Here is a 16,828-nt window from a genome sequence, read left to right as displayed (position 1 = left end):
GTGTCGCAGCTGTAGCTGCAGTAGAGGTTTTATATCCATAAAATAGTTTTTGCTGAAGGCGTCACTAGAAAATGCACGGACTGCCATATATATATATATATATATATATATATATATATATATATATATATATATATATATATATATATATATATATATATATTTATATATATATATATAAAATGTAGGTATTACTATTATTACATTTATATTCCTAGAAACAAGACAACCTGCATTGTTGTAATTTAAATACCAAGTGCACCTGTAATGTCAGAAATTAATGGGGTCACCTATACCTGAATACTTCCATTAACCTGCATTAGTGCAATGATATAAACAACTCCACCCCGGATGAAAGTGCAATGCAAATTACAATCTTGACACTATGGCGGATGTGACTGCATAGCTTTTTTTCCCTTTTTTTTTTTCATTTTACCCCAAAACTTTTTATGTCCACTTGAACAACATAGATATCAGACTGAGTAAATCAGGTCATTGGTAATCCAGCAAAGGTTAATGTTGTGCGTCATATATCCCCCTCTTGATGTTCGTGATGCTATCCTGAATAACCCTAGCAGGAATACGATACAATGGTCACATCAATCAATCAATCAATCAAAAGCCTTTATTGTCATCATTCACAGCTGCGTATAACGAAATTGTATATTTAAAGGCGTTTCCTGAAGGAATGGCCCGTTCCATATTTTTGCAATATTATGGTGAAACCGGTACATGATTTACCTGATTTAACCAAAGGATTTGGTTTGATATTGTTACTTTAACTGGACATTCCTCTTTGGGGGAAAAAACATCCTATAAATAATTTATCTCTGAAATCTAATGTCAAGTACCTCAGCATGCCAATGAAATTTGACTATTACCGGCATAGCTTGTTTCTGTGTATTTAATCAAACTAGTGATGCCTCATAATCCTTATTTGACAATAATTATGCGGAGGTTAAAATGTATTAGTGCTGTCAAAGTTAAAGCAGTCACTTTCATTTTGAGAGCACTGATATGTATCAAGTATATCTCTTTATATCTTAAGCACTTCCACATTTCTACCATCATGTGTGTTGGGTCCATTTATTAGGAAGATTTTTTTTAAATTCTACTTTAAAATTAGGTCAACTTCATATATATATTTGATCACAATTTTTATTGTTTTTATTCATAGCATTTGTTGTCCATACATTCATATATGCCACTGTGGAAAAACATTGAGACAGCACTTACTATAACACAAAGGACAAATGTACTGTAGCTTAAGGTTTAGAGTAAAGTGGATCACTTTTTATAACTATTGTACATTTATTATATACAGTCGTCACTACTTATAATACTAGAGAGAAAGGTAATAACTGGGAGGTAGAAATAGGGCCCTCTTGCCATAGGTGGCAGAACCGACGTTAGTCGGCGTGTACACGGTACCAAAGGTGTTACTTGAGCGCACCAGAAAGTCTGCTAGTCTTTGGGTGACGCACGTTGCCATGTTGCATTTCCTCTTTTGGATGGAATGGCTTAAACAGACAAGAAAGGATGCAATCAAGGGCAAAATGCTAGATCGACCTCATTCACAGATAACTCACCTGTTTTTATTCGGGAGCCCTCGTTGGGATCGTGCCACCACAAGACTGAGGAAGGGATTGGAGAAGGGGAACATGGGCACGGACCACTCTTCGCCCTCATCGCTGAATGAGTTGGAACTGGAGTGTCTGAATCACAAATGAGAAGCTCTGAGTGTGATGACTCCCTCTTGGAACTCCAGTCCCAAGAGGGAGAAGAAAGAGTGGCCACTTAACGCTCCCTATTTCAATCCACATCTTCTCTAAGATGAGCACAATTTGGCTTGCTGAACTTCGTTTATACGCCTACAGCTCATGCGATCAACCGTCAAAAATGGTTTATAGTCACTATAAATCATTTTTGACCACTATTAGTGTGTTCACTCGCCTGTTCCCCGGCGCTGTGGCGATACAATTCAGCAATGCAAACAGTATTAGGACTAATGCAAAGACTCTTGGGTGATACATGGCGATCTGGAAAGAAAAAAAACATTCAACTAATTTAACGCAGTGATTAAATGCAGAAGAAATGTTTACTATAGAGACAATAGACTAATAACACTTTTTAAAAAGAGCAGAAAAATAAAAATAAACATACTGCTAAAAAAACAAACATTAAATAAAGTATATATACGTACATTTGAAAGTATAAAAATCATCATGAAAAATATTGCCCACTGGAGAATATTCATCGGTGTTAAATATGACCAAATTATGTTATGTTAATTATATTTATATTTACACTATTTCAAATTGCATAGAGATAAAATAAAATTCTCGTGAGTATTAACCTTATATATGAATACAAATGTACAGTAGAACAGTAAAAGCCAATTTCATAAGACCTATTACATACAGTGCATGACACGCTAAGGGATGAACATGACTTTGCACTCAGAGAAAAAAAAATGGATTTATTTTCAATACATCAAAAGTCCACCATCCAATGTACTTACATTGAGGAGCTGATGCTGGTCTACCGCTGAGCAGTCCCGAGGTTTGCCACTCTGTTTCCCAATGCGCCAACACTTATATTTGCTGCGCTCAAACCACTTATGACATCAACTCTCCAAATATAGCTGAATGAATGTAGTGAATCCTTGAAAGGTGGGGTGGGGGGGTCGTATATTGTATGCATAGCTATCCTTCTAACCTTAACACGCCAACTTTCGCGGCCAACGGCAGAATCTGCCAATGTCATCCGCTTAAGGGACATGAAAAGCGCGAAAATACTTGGGGAGAAGACCGATGCACCTCCGGATGCTTCCAGAAGTTTGCAGTGACCCCAAGTTTGCCCCTTTCTGCTTCCCCTTGACTTTGATGAATAATAAATGGAATGCGGTTAGTATCATTAATAATAAAGAGTGGCTCATTATTTTAATCAGACTGGCAAGTGAGACTATGAATGAATAAATGGATTACATGAGTATTTAAACATTGATTTTGCTGCACTATATACAGTGGTACCTCGTCACACGACCGTTCGTAATACAATATTCTCGTTTTACGACGGAAATTTCGCTCGAATAATTCGCCCGTCATGCGATCAAAATTTCGTGATGCGACCAAGCCAGGTGGCCATGGCACTGCTTTTTTTGCATATCTTTCGTGTATAACAATACTACGAGCACCGAATGAGTTCTTCAGGCGAGTTGCGACAACGCGCATGCGCGGGAAAAAGAGGGCTTTCTGGGTAATGAAGTATACTCGTGCACACAACGCCGATAGGCAATGGCACTCTTTCTCAGAATAAAACTTCATTACACACAATCAATACGTGGGTAAGCTCAGCTGTTGATTTCCTGTTATTCTTATCTAATACGAGGAGTTTTATATTACTTCTCGTTCGCTGCTCATAACATCCAGCGGCACCGGCCCGCAATTCCCTCCTCGCAATATTTCCGGTCGCAACTCTCTCTCATAGGCGCTGTTCAAAGCGGTTGCGACCAGACCCATTACAACGAGGGAGTTGCGAGTCGCTGCCCCCGATGTCCCCACGAGCAGCGGAGCGATCGCTAAAATGTACTACAAGACTATTTTTCGTTGGCAAGTGGTCGTGGGTTATCCTATTGTGAGGACATTTGTGTGAATCATTTTCGGAATATTTTGAAGGGAATACGTAGTACAACAGCAAACAGCCCATCGATAGCAAACGTGAGGGTGCAGGCGTGGCAAACCGCCAACCCGGAAAACGAAGGTAACAAAAGATTACAACAAAATTAGAATTCAGTTTTGTGTAAAGTTACATCAAACGTATGTTTGAGTGTCTGTATATATTAATCAAAGTTAATTTAAATTTGTTTGTTCCGTTTACGAGTGCGTTGTCGTGGAAAAAAAACGAAGCCCCCCCCCCCACACCCCCAAACGTCTCTGTCTCCCGTCGGCGAAATCTGCCCAATTTTCGTTAGATTAAACACATTTTATTACTATTAAACCACTAGTTATGTGTTACTTTGTTAATAGATGGCGAATTAGAAGAAATAAAACATTTTTTCCAATCCAATATCCTGTTTTTGGTGTTTTTTCAGAGAGTTGGAACGAATTAATTTGTTTCCCATTCATTTCAATGGGAAACGTCCGCTCGAGTTACGAGAATCTCGTCATACGATCTCAGTCCCGGAACGGATTAAGATCGTATGTCGAGGTACCACTGTACTGCTAAATACAGTACAGAATGTGTATACTGTATACAATATACATTTAGCAGCTTTATGTTATTTACATGTTACTTTATATTCATTTGCAGTTTTGAGGCTTGTCTAATTAGTTTGTCTGACTTTCTGTGTCGCAGTGACAAAAACAAAAGGCGTTTCAAATAGACACTTTCCAGTTAATATTTACTCATTATCTACTCCACCTTAAAAGTGAATGTGACTGAAATGACTAAAAAACAAACATGAGTCCATTGAAATGAAAATAACCTTGTCCACGTGGGTTGAATACACGTAAATATGCAAAAATATGCAATTTCCGCTGCACTTGGAACAGTACATGTTCATATATCAGGCCCATTTTCTGTTTTGCATAAATGTAAAAGAGCTTTGCTAGCGTAAATGAGCCTGTGCAACGCACTGAAAGCTCCTGTTTTTGAGAGCGATTGTGGCACGAGGTTCATTGGGTTCCCAACAACTCAAGCTAAAACAGTGCATGTGAAATGGATTCATATACTCGTATGTATTAAAGCAGCAATATGTAAAATGTGCGCCAGAATCGTTCCATATATGTCCCTGATACTACAAGAAACATTAGAGGACTGTGATGTTTTTTCAAAAAACTTCTAACCTGGTTGTCCGAGCTGAAAATATCCCATTTTAAAAGTGGACAGAAAAAAATATTGTTTTGATTGTGTTTACAACAGACAGCTCACGCTCCACCAATCCACCAATTATGTACTACAAATATGTTTACTTATACATGTACATAATCATATTCAAGTATGGTAATTTGTACACTTTGCGTGTACTTAAACCACCATGTGTACTAATACTGCACGTCTACTTGTAGTACAGGTGTACAAACCAACACAGCTAAACTACACACGCCATTCCTCAGAAACTGAATTTTTTTTATGGAAATGCAACATTGGTATGAATTCTCAATTGCAAAGTACACATTTAGCAACCCAGGAGGGAAGAGAATGTTGTATGAATCAGTATTTGGATCTTAGTTGCTGTACCATTTTTGGCCACCAAGCTTACAGATTACTCCTTTTATTTATTTCAACAGATTTAGAACTCTTTGGAACACACATTTTCTTTACTACCATAAAAATAAGACATTCCACACAGTAAACTTCCATTTAAATTCATCTGAGCGATATTTTCACGGCATTCTCTTCGCCGGTTGCTTTTCGTTTTTTTTACTAACTTCGTCCTCGTCGGTTGTAAAGACGAAGCCATTGTTAAGAACTCCTTCGACGTCCTTTGCACTGTGCGGATCGTTCATCATTATCAATTGGGGTCGGAGTTCAACTTCACGTTCGTCCTCCTTTTGGAAATGTTTTCGGAGGAGGATTATCACAGCTAACGTGAAAAAAAAGGAGACCCCGCTGAGACCTGAGACTAAACCGAGGAAGATTACCCTGTAAAAAAATGGAGCAGTTAATATTGTAGGCCGCACGGTTGCACATGAAAACAAAATGTCGTCATACCTGTACATATCGGCATCATAAATTCGACAAGCTCCTTTGCCACCGCAATTTTTCACTGACCACTTCAAGCAAGTTAGATCAATAAACGCTCCAAAATATATCGGCGCTGGAATCCCACCTATTAATAAGACAGTAGTACAATACCGCATTTGGAAAGACACGGGTAGGGCAGGGCAACTCTTACCAAGGACTCGCATGATCATGGTCTGCAATCCAACGGCAAGGGATTTAAGTTGTGGGGTGATGCATCTGGAATAAAAGAATATTTAGAGAAAAAAAATATAATATACATTGAATATCTTTACAGCCCGTGCCACTGAAAAAGGACCTTATGATAACCATGTACGCAGGCGTGATTCCCAGAGAGTTAATGAAGGCGCTGAGGACAGACACAGCCATGTAGGAGGTGAAACTTTGGCTGCAGCTTTTGGCTTGCGGGCACTGCCCCAGTTTCACAGACGTGCTGCTGCCCTCCGGGTAAGACGCGGACACGCATGTGCAGTTATGGAACACCTGCGGGTGAACGTATTCCGTCAGCGACACTTGTTGCAGGCTTTCGTCAAAATAGCCATACCGTTTCTCTGCCGTATCCAATATAGCTGAGGCAGCCGGCCAAGCAGGGCGTGATGTAAGTTATTCCGCTGTCTGAGCAAACCGGGTCCCAGTCGTCCAACGAGCAGGAACAGTTGCTGTTGCACTTGGAGAAGAGATTTTGCCCACCGTGTAACACTCCCGGTGTTCTGTCAGTGACAAAGAAAGGTGAAGCTAAATGGCAATATATAGCAGGTTGCGAACAGAGGGCGTTAGAGGGTTGCTAACCCGTTGTATGAGGTGGTGAGTCCAGCCACGGGAATGTTGTCACACTGACTGGTAAACTTGAGCAACATAAATAGGTACGATACGAGTGACATGGCGAAGGAGAACTGAGCGCCTGATATGATGCTCAGTTTGTATCGCTTCATCAGGATGCCACCCAGAAAGATCCCCAGGGCGATGGCTGGAATGGTCAGTAACCCTGTAAGAAAGAAAAATGTTTTGCTCTCAACTCCATGTTGTACTCCTTCGCATTTCCATGTTATCTGACTTGCTTATCTGAGCTGCATGACACCATTGCAAAATGTGTATTGCCGACTTAGTAAGTCTTTGAATTTGTTTTAATGTGTGGGAATGGATTGTTTGCCCTTTGCTGCTGAAAGAAACACCAGGCGCTGCCATGGAAGCATGTAAAAAGTGTCTACTTAAACCTTTATCGAGCAGCCGCTTAATGTTATAAATCAGAGGCCTCAAACCTGTGGCTAGAGGCCAACTGAGTGTCGTAAAACTAGCTTTTTTTTCTTCATTAGGATGCAGAGTGATGTCATTTTTTTCCCTTCTTCCAGTAGGCAAAGGTTATGTAGTTGGATTATCATCAAATGTGCAGAATGTGTATTTTATAGGAAACAGAAGAGGTGATCAAATTTGGGGGTAATGCAGTCAAAAGAAAAGGAAATTCGAAATGACTTGTTAACAGGTTAGCCTATTTAACTCAAAAGCTTTGTGACAAGAGAAAGATTCAAAGGTCCTAGTGGCCAGAATTCCACCAATGGTGTCCTCTATTCACCTATTAGGAAGTTGGCTCTGGATGCCGACTGTCCAAACTGCTGCTCTATGTATTTGGCATTGAAGGTGAACATGCCAACAAACGCGTTGAACTTCAACGTATTGCCAATCATGAGCAGGACGAAGATGGGATTGCAAAAAAGGCACTTCAGTGAAGGGAGGAACCCTAAAAGAGATCAAGATTGAAAAGCTGCTATTTTCAGCATTGTGGTGAGGAAGATCGGACTCTGTCTTACCTTTTCCGAGTTCTTGAATATTTTTCACCGGCTTGTTGTCGGAGGAATCTGCCATGGTATCGGATCTTTTTTCCACAGGTATGGGCTTGGCATCTTCACCCTCGGGGGAATGGGGAAGGAAATAGAAAGGGATGCTGGAGAGGAAGAGCAGGCTGGCGGACAATAGCATTCCCAACCACCAGGCTCCAACCCAGCGGGCATCCTTGGGGGAGATGGTTACACTTTCTAGGGGAAAATAAATGATGCTTTCAAATGGAGAAACTATAAGCATAGACTAATAAAATCAGGGGCTTGTTTTAAACAACAACAACAACAACAAAGTCAATTAAGTGCAAGATTTCTATCTTCTCATCTCCCCCTATTTGTGCTGTCAGCCTCCAAATACAAAAACTTCCCCAAGAAACAAACGACAAATCTATTGAATAACTCATTGCCGGATTTCCATTCTCCCAATGTTGTGTGTGTTCAAACTCACCCATATCAACAAATCCGATGTCGACATATAGATTAGCACAGTAGGACCCCAGGAGGTAGCCAAATATAGGGCCAAGGAGAGCAATTGTCTGGAGACAAGCTGTCGAGCAAAAAAAAAGTACAAACAGTTGATGTTCTGAAGAGGCTGTTCAAATAAACACACCAGAAAATGAACTTCACCGATGTAGAAAGGAGAGTTTTCCGCTTTGGCAAAGTCGTCGATGTACGAGATCCCCAGAGGTGTGATAGGAGTCTCCCCGATCCCCCTCAGCGCGTTCCCCAGGAACACGTAGATCCACATGCTGGACCCGGACTTCTCGCACGCTGCGCAAACACAATTATTGGCTGTAAAGGAATGCCTCTCGTGTTAGCTATGGCAAATATGAAATTGATCACAAAGGGGTATGAATCGGAATTCAATTTCAGACAGTCGAGGAAGAGGAGGACATTCTCGGAATAGTTGGAGCAAAGCCAGCGTTTTGAGTTTACTGCTCTCTTTCTGCTTCTTCTCAACATTTGAGGCTTTGACATTCCACAGGAAATATTTGCTGGCTACCTTTCGTCGTTTCTAAGTGGCTTAATTCGCCGAGCAAGCGAGGTTTCTGTGGGAACGGGGCTGCTCGTGCTCAGTGGAAAAGAAAGGTTAATCCACAGAGAGTTGTAATGGAATCGTATACCTTGGGTCACGTTGTGGAGTGGTTGTTTCCAGTGGTTATTGTTGTTGTTGATGTCAGGCCTAACACAGGCAATTGTGCCTGTGCTGTCATTTTGGGATGAGGCAATGACCGTCTCATATTTGTACCTGAAAGATAATGTTTCAGATTATCGTTTTCTGTTTTGGCATTTGTTTTTTCAGTCAATGAAGGTGATGGCAACGATTATATGGAGTAAATCAATAGTTGTTTTTCAATGATAAAAATAACAACGTGAAATAGTTTCATTTTTAATAATTTAGATAGAGCAAATACTGGATCAATATTCAAGAGAAAACATGAATTGGATTTATTTTTCCAGACACTCGAAAAACTAATCCATGGCATTATAGTTATATACGTTACATTTTCATTATCAGATTTAAGGGAAGTAAATAGCTGAGTCAGTACAACAAATAATCTGAGGTGAAATAATTCATTTAATTATATCACTATTATTCAATACCTACTTTACTATTGAAATCAAACTTGCAATAGTTGATTTTACAATTACTTTCCAGTTTTACTTGCTTGAAATTGCCTAAACAATCATTTCGGGAGTGCCTAATATTGTTCACAGTATGGATTTGTAATTTTCTTACGGTCCCATGAAGAAATGTGTCAGTCCCGTGAGAAGCGCCCCCGCTGCCATAAGAACGGAGCCCCACGCGATGAGCCTCGGTCGGTGCATCTTGGCGCCAAAATGGCTGACCACGGCTAGAAACAAAAGGTTGCCCATCTCAAAGCCCCCGTCGATGAGGCCTATCTGCAAGCTGGAGAGTTCAAAACGCCTCTCCAGTTGCGTGATGGCGCTCTTGGTGAAGGTTCCCGCCAGGGTTTTGCAGAAATAAGAGAAGGACAGCGCCACAATAAACATCTGAAGAAGACCAAAGGGGAAAACCTCTATCACATATTGTACTCAGGAAATCACCGGAATGTATGATACCTTCAGAGCGGAGATGTTACACCCTCGTTTTTTGCTAACGTCTCCATCAGAGACAAAGAGAGCGTGCTGGCTGGTCATCTTGCTTTTGTCGTCCATCATTAGTTCAGCCTTTCACAACTCCAGCCTGCTGCTAGCAAAAGTCGATCATAATAATTGAAGCAATCCATGGCAATTAATAGCGGCAGCCCTAGTATAGGTTACACGTAACTCACAAAATCTGATTTTTTAACTGAAGTCAATTTTTAAAAATGCAATGTTACAAAGAAATTTACAATGGGAATATATTAAGTCTCGTGTACAAAAGCGAGGACCTGAAAAACCAGAGAGGGACATCTCAAGTAACATGACAGGTGTTAAAGTCAAGGTTCTTACTACAAAGAGGCGTTTTCTCTCGGAACTGACAAAAATGCGGTTAATTGACAAAATCCAAATGCACGTGGATTCGTAGGAATAAACACGCATGCGAACAAGGGGAATCAAGTTACCTAGTGTATCCACAGAGCCATCTTTTGTTGGGGCTGCCGGCCATGTCAGGGAGAGGAAAGAAGAAGAAAAAAACAGACCTGGCGGGCCAGATTCACGCTCTCCTGTTTGCTCGTGTTGTGGCACAAAAGGCTGTGCACATTTTTATTCCACTGGCATGCAAGTGCCTCCAGGAGGGCAGGGCAACAAGTAAGGAGAGGTGGAGCAGCCTGAGTATTTGGAACTAAGTAAGTAGTTACTGGCAGTTTGCGCAATAAATATTTTATCTTTAGGGAAGTGAAATTATAGTGTTAAATGAGTCGCAGACTGACAGATATCAGCAAATAGAGGACTCATTCTTAATTAATTCATAGAGAAAAGAGAGATTAACCTAACTGTGATGTGTGTTTAGTTCTTGAGGTATTGTTTCAAACCTTCAAAAACAATTTTAGACATTTCCTATAAAAATAATACTAAACACAATGAGTAGTTTCAGTTTTTGTACAATCACAAAATCTTCTTTTCTTGGATTAGGATTAACAGTGTTCAAATTCCTTAAGAGAATGTTCCCTCATTGGGATATAACTAATAGATTATTTTCAACCTCATTTGTATTGGTCATTATTAATGGCATTTAATAATCCTTCAAATTTGTATTGATTTTGAATTTCTCACTGGTGTTGCAAGAAGCTGTGCGGATATTTCAAGTGACAATATTTCCCCCCTGTTGGTAAAACCAGGCAGTTTAAAAGTTTAAGAATGCAATAAAGTCTTATCCTATCTAGACTACTGTCACAACAAGGACATAAAAAAAAATTAAACTATCATGAAATATATTTGTTATTATGACAATTATAGGCAGTGTTTCAGTCATAGTCAGAGAAGATGAACTTGTTGTAATCATATAAATGAAGATAAACAGTCGTGAAAATGCTTTTACAAGAAAAATCCGTAGAGTTGTACAAATATACATATAACACATTCTGAAAATTATCCACAGTAATTACAGGTTGTGAATTTTTTCGTCTGCTTCTAACAATGCAAAGTCACAAAACTATGCGCACAATAACCCAAAGATGTCAGCATATGTAACAAATTATGTTGCACTTTTGTTTTGTCGTCCCGTTACTCCTCATAATACAAAACCAAATATACCCAAAAAGATTTCCTGACCCTAATGAAAATCCTCCCATTATCGACGCCAACTCTAAAAAGAGTGTAATCCTCTATTCCTACCACAAGATGACAGCTAATGAATACTTTTGTCGGCATTAAACTCCTGAGTAATGATAAATTGTGCTCCTGGGCCCAGAGATGCCACAAGACGACGCCCAAAATACAAGCAGTTCAAATTTGGAAGGTCATTTTAAATAGTGCTCTCTTTCTCCATTTCATCTTTGTCTTGGTCAATATTAATATTTGCGTGTCCGTTAGCTCCGGTCCCCTCGCCCTTGTCATCCTTGGCCTGCTCCCGTAATGCTAACTTTTTCTGCCTCTGAACAATCTTTCCATACAGGGCCAACCACATCACGTTTGCCAAGAAGTACAGTCCGCTGACCAACCCCATGAACGTCCACCTGGAACGCATGTGTTTACTTATTTGTCAAATCTACATTTGTTTTCATTTGACCTCAAAACGGAGCTGTACCTGAACGCATCGGCGTCGTAAAGTCGACATGCGCCGCGGCCTCCGCAGTTCTTGGTGCCCCACTTTAAACAGGTGCGGTCGATCAAGGCTCCAAAATATATGGGAGGCGGTATCCCACCTGTAAAAAAAAATTAAAATTAAAAAACGATTGACACTTGTACTGAACGATGCGATCAATTAATCGACTCACCCAAAGTTCTTACGATCAACGTCTGCATTCCCAGAGCCAGAGACTTCAAGTCTTGTTGTATGGATCTAAGCAGCACTATGTATCCCGGGGTGCTGCCGCATGCCGATATAAAGGAACTAATCACGGACAGAGCCATGTAAATTTTGAAAACTCGATCGCAGTCGCTCTTCCGAGAACACTGGCCCAGCACCGCTGAGGTGTTTTGGCTGGGACGGATCATTTCCGAAATGCAGGAACAGCTATGGAACACCTGCAAATTCAGGGAAAATCGGTGTAAATTGGTCGCAATTAGCTGGGACGGAAACGTATGGCCTTCTTTCCTACCATCTCCTTCCCGGCGCCGGTGGAGGTTTGACACCCGGCCAAGCAGGGAGAGGCGTATGTCATCCCGTTGTAGGCGCAAACCGGATCCCATTGCTTCATGGAGCAGGAACAACCGGTGTTGCATTGTGATGACAATGTTTGCGGATCGTAGGACACATCAGGGATTCTGGAGGCGGTCAGAGGTTCATTTAATCACATGACTCTTTGCTAAATGTGCTTATAAAAATGTACAGGCAGCCGTGGACTTGGCCTGTGCCAGTTACGTCTGCTCAATTGCAACGCGGAAAAACAAATGTACAGAACAGCATCCACCACACGGTTCGACGTATGTAAGCGACTGCCCGCACATGTAAATGTAGATGACTCGGTTTTGTTTTGGGGCGAGGATATTTTTTGTGGTGGTTTTGTTTCGTAGTATTGAATATCAAATTTATGCGGTTGACGTCACACTTGAACAGTCTGGACGAGGCACTCACCCGTGATATGTCACAGTGAGGCCGGCTACTTCTGCACTTTCACAATGAAGGAAGACCTGGACGACCAGCAGGCAAAAAGAGCCAATAGATGCAGCTATGGACACCCTGGCCGCCCCGATCACTCCCAGCTTGAAACGCTTAAGAACGAAACCTCCAGTAATGATGCCTAAGGCCACTGCTGGCAAATTGAGGACACCTGCGGATATGAATAATATTCCATTAGTGCAGTCGTTACAGCCTGAAATGTCCATCTATGAATTTTATCGAAGTATAGTCATCGAGCTGTTTTGGTCGAGATCATAAAAGTGGCGCAAAAAAAAACATTGTAAACTGTTACCGAACAATGGCTTATACTGAGAAACACAATTCCACTTCCTTTCAATAACATCTTTGTTCCCAGTATGTAGCATCCTGTGTATGTTGTACCTATGAGGAAAATGGCTTTGGATGCCGACTGCCCGTAGATTTGCTCCAAGAACTTTGGCTTGAAGGTGATCATGCCCATGAAGCCGTTGACTAGCACGAGGTAGGTGAGGATCATTAGAGAGTAGATGCTGTTCCTGAAGAGCCTTTTCAAAGAAGGAACAAAATCTGGAGAGAAAAATTAAATCAGCATTCTTTTGAGCCCCTAAACTGTTATCTAAGCATCCTTGACTGGACCATAGTTCAACTTTTGCCCAGATTGTGTGACAGCTGGGAATTCTATCAGTTAATAATTGAACATGTAAAAATCCAAAATATCTCAGTTTGGCTCTAAAAATGTTGTTCACCTTTAGCCATCTGCTGGAATGTCATTTCTTTTTCTTCATGATCGTGGTCAGGGAGGAATTGGTCCTCCTCTGGCTTTGTGTTGAGCTCCAGATCTTTCCTCTGGTTCTTTTCTTTCCCCTGCCTGGGGAGGGACCTGGGCAAGAACCAGAAGGGGATACTGGAGAGCAAGATAATAGTGCCGGTCGCAATAAAGCCCAGCCACCAGGCTCCGACCCAGCGGGAATCCTTGTAGTTGATGGTCACGCTATCTGGGAAAGGGATTTCGGTCAAGAAAGCAGAGTTAGGAAAGGCATACTCATTTCTAAGCCTTTTTATTCAGTGTAGGGCAATGAATTGCAGAGATAAGGAGTCATTAAACTCAACAAATGGGTTAAAAGCAGGACAGGACGTGTGGTTTCGCACCTACATTGACGAATCCAATGTCAACGTAGATCTTGGCGAGGAAAGATCCCATCATGTAGCCAAACATGGGGCCCAGGATTCCCACTGTATGGATGCAGGCTGGCATATCGAGGAAAGCGCACATAAAAATCTGGCATGAAGCTTAACAAGTTAAATTACTTTAATTTAATTCAGTACTTGGCTCTGTATGTCTGTTTGTGTTCAAGATAACTCAAGAACAAATAAAGGGATTATTATCGTTTTAGGTCATAATGTTTTTAGGGCTGCAGGTTTCAATCATTAAATAATCGACGATTGGCTAACAAACACTTGATGCGTTGCGGAATCATTTTTGGAAAAATAAAATAAAAACAGGTGCTTATGCTTGCAATAACATTTTCTCCACCATTGGCGCTAAAATTGCACTTTCAAAAGAGCATTGCATGCCAATTCCAAATAAAATCTTCAAACTCTACAAAGTTGTGCATTGACAAAACTTCCAAACAACAACCAAGTATATTATTGATAAAAAAAATGCACATCCTTTCTTTTCTTTTTTAAAGAAAAGGAGTTTTTCCACCATGTCAAAAGTAAGCGCATTGTCTTAACTAACCACCCATTTGACATTCATAATGTACAACGCTAAGTCGTACATATGAAGCCCTTTCAAATAAAATACTTATAACCTCACTCTAATTAAAAAGTTAATCGGAACAGCAACATTTAATTCGAAGCCTTTTCTAATCAAATTACTCAATTGAATCGACGTTGCAGCACTAAAGTTCTTTGTCGTCATCAGTTTTAGATTTTAATTCAAATGAAAGCTGTGTTTTTCGTCACCACGCACCCAAGTAAAAAGGTGTATTTTCCTCTTTTGAAAAGTCATCAAGGTAGGACACTCCCAGAGGCATGATGGGAGTCTCTCCAATCCCTCGAAGCATGTTTCCCAGGAATACATAAATCCACATGGAGGAACCAGCAGCCTTCTCACAATCTGAGGGGATTAAGCATGATATAGTAGACCAGAAACAAGTGAATGACAACAAATGTAGCGTGAAAAGTGTTGCTATGTACCGTACCTGCTCGCTCTGCCAAATTATCCGTGTCGATATGGGTCAAACTGCGGTTGGCTGAACATGGCAAGATGCCTCCAGTGTTATTGTCCATTGAACTGGGGGTCATGCTGGTCTCGTATTTATACCTAAAAAGAAATGCCCAAACTTTCTCAATTTAGTGTGAATATGAGTTCACTTTTCATTTGGGAGTGAATACTGACAGGCCTTGCAAAAAGTGAGGCAGGCTAATAATAAAGGAGCCCAAAGCCATGATCAAGCAGCCAATACCAATCAGTCTGGGACGGTGGAGTTTAGCACCAAAGTAGCTCACAAAGGCTATTACCAACAGGTTCCCTGCGAAAGGAGATGAATTTTTATCAAGGAAATCAAATACTATCGGGTTTTGAAAAGGATCAATCAATGCACTAACCCATTTCAAAGCTGCCATCAATGACCCCAATAAGCGAACTGGGGATGTCAAAGCGCCTTTCAATTTGGGTGATGGAGCTCTTCATATATGCGCCACCGAAGGCTTTGGCAAAATATGCGAATGCCATTGATGCGAGAAAGAGCTGGGAAAGAAAAAATGCTGTTGTGACACACGCTAAATGGGGAAAACTGCAGTATTATCTTTAATTATACTCATTCCAGTCAATTAGTTTGAATAATATGGCAGAATATACAGCACGGTACATTGTGACTTTAACAGGAATCAACAAAGGTATACGGCGAAATGTTGTACTTTTGCGTGTGTGTAAATAGCAATCATACTATATACTCGTAAAATATTCAAAAATATTCCCAATAATAATCATTTACAATACAATAAACCGCACATTCTAAAGTGCTTACAATTTGGTACTAAGTGAAAAATACATTTATATAACTGTTTGCTGATTAACATTACGTAATTTACTTCAAACAGCCACTGACTGATATACATGTCAGGAATTAATTTTCGCATTGACAGCCCATAAATAAGTTTTTTATTGACTCATTATGGTTAGCTAGGTAGGTGAATTTATTTCAGCTCTATTTTCCCCTCATATTTTTGCAACAGAACTGTTTTGCAGATAAGCAACAGTGAGGTTTTTTGGGGGGGACACGTTTGTTTGCACTAACCTTGAGTTTGGAGCAGCAAGCATCACGCGGCTTGGTGGACTCTACACTCATGATGCTACAGATTTGGCAACCAACCTAAGCAAGAAGGTTATTTCTTTCCCTCAAAAATCATGTCATGCAGTGATAAAAAAAATGATATATGTCAACAGAAGATGCTTAAAATCGTGTTTTCAATCAATATTCAGTTTTCACTGTACAAATTGCAGAGCAGTCATCACGTTTGTTTTAACGGTGGGAAAAAAGTTAAAGAAATGTATTTACCTGAGAAGCAGCAGTGGTCCTAATCAGCAATGTGAACAAAGGGTCTTCAGGTTTTTAGTGCCTGGCAGGACTTTGCGCTGAGAGCTAAGCCTTATAACAAACAAACTATAGCATCACCTGTAATCAGTAACCTAACTGCTCATGTGCACTCCTTGATCATTTGGATTAAAGGCCACTCCGGCTCGTCCTTTCACACACAGACACACACACACACAAAAACGTGATGGCTTTACCTGGTTAAGGTCCAACCCAGGAAAGGGGAGCGCAAACAACTGGTGGGGAATACACATCCTCCCCTTGTGAACATCACTCGCAAGGACAGATCACAACAAACAGCAACAGCGTGATGCGAACCCCGGCTAGTTCACAAAGCTCAATGTGTGTCTTTTTACTTTGCTGTTGTTCAAAATCCAGCGCTTTCCTCTGCTGCAAAAGTGTGGCCTTTGTTAGGCGGCTGTTTCCCTCCAGTGTTGATC

General features: G+C 40.7%; 3 protein-coding genes across 3 annotated transcripts; all 3 read right to left on the bottom strand.

The window, feature by feature from the left end:
• Nucleotides 1–1,169: 1,169 nt before the first annotated feature.
• iapp (islet amyloid polypeptide) lies at nucleotides 1,170–2,875 on the bottom strand. Its single transcript, XM_077593826.1, has 4 exons — nucleotides 2,522–2,875; nucleotides 1,954–2,039; nucleotides 1,590–1,715; nucleotides 1,170–1,520 (listed from the first exon to the last, which is right to left on the bottom strand). Exons 2-4 carry the CDS (start codon nucleotides 2,031–2,033, stop codon nucleotides 1,343–1,345), a joined length of 384 nt encoding a protein of 127 aa, XP_077449952.1. The 5' UTR covers nucleotides 2,034–2,039; nucleotides 2,522–2,875; the 3' UTR covers nucleotides 1,170–1,342.
• Nucleotides 2,876–5,259: 2,384 nt separating this feature from the next.
• Nucleotides 5,260–10,797, bottom strand: LOC144068902 (solute carrier organic anion transporter family member 1C1-like). Its single transcript, XM_077593824.1, has 14 exons — nucleotides 10,148–10,797; nucleotides 9,663–9,792; nucleotides 9,319–9,593; nucleotides 8,702–8,826; nucleotides 8,205–8,348; nucleotides 8,026–8,124; nucleotides 7,551–7,775; nucleotides 7,316–7,480; nucleotides 6,535–6,730; nucleotides 6,290–6,455; nucleotides 6,044–6,228; nucleotides 5,900–5,964; nucleotides 5,716–5,833; nucleotides 5,260–5,646 (listed from the first exon to the last, which is right to left on the bottom strand). The coding sequence occupies exons 2-14, from the start codon at nucleotides 9,759–9,761 to the stop codon at nucleotides 5,388–5,390; spliced, it is 2,121 nt and encodes a 706-aa protein (XP_077449950.1). The 5' UTR covers nucleotides 9,762–9,792; nucleotides 10,148–10,797; the 3' UTR covers nucleotides 5,260–5,387.
• A 244-nt stretch (nucleotides 10,798–11,041) lies between these two features.
• On the bottom strand, nucleotides 11,042–16,552 carry slco1d1 (solute carrier organic anion transporter family, member 1D1). Its single transcript, XM_077593825.1, has 14 exons — nucleotides 16,353–16,552; nucleotides 16,092–16,166; nucleotides 15,400–15,541; nucleotides 15,191–15,323; nucleotides 14,994–15,115; nucleotides 14,762–14,908; nucleotides 13,936–14,034; nucleotides 13,533–13,781; nucleotides 13,189–13,353; nucleotides 12,763–12,958; nucleotides 12,287–12,452; nucleotides 11,963–12,212; nucleotides 11,773–11,890; nucleotides 11,042–11,701 (listed from the first exon to the last, which is right to left on the bottom strand). The coding sequence occupies exons 2-14, from the start codon at nucleotides 16,140–16,142 to the stop codon at nucleotides 11,491–11,493; spliced, it is 2,049 nt and encodes a 682-aa protein (XP_077449951.1). The 5' UTR covers nucleotides 16,143–16,166; nucleotides 16,353–16,552; the 3' UTR covers nucleotides 11,042–11,490.
• Between the last annotated feature and the right edge of the window lie 276 nt (nucleotides 16,553–16,828).

The sequence above is a fragment of the Stigmatopora argus genome, chromosome 23, assembly GCF_051989625.1.
Source record: "Stigmatopora argus isolate UIUO_Sarg chromosome 23, RoL_Sarg_1.0, whole genome shotgun sequence".
NCBI classification, from domain to species: domain Eukaryota; kingdom Metazoa; phylum Chordata; class Actinopteri; order Syngnathiformes; family Syngnathidae; genus Stigmatopora; species Stigmatopora argus.
Note: the sequence above shows the minus strand (reverse complement) of the source record. Positions and strands in the feature narration are given on the sequence as shown.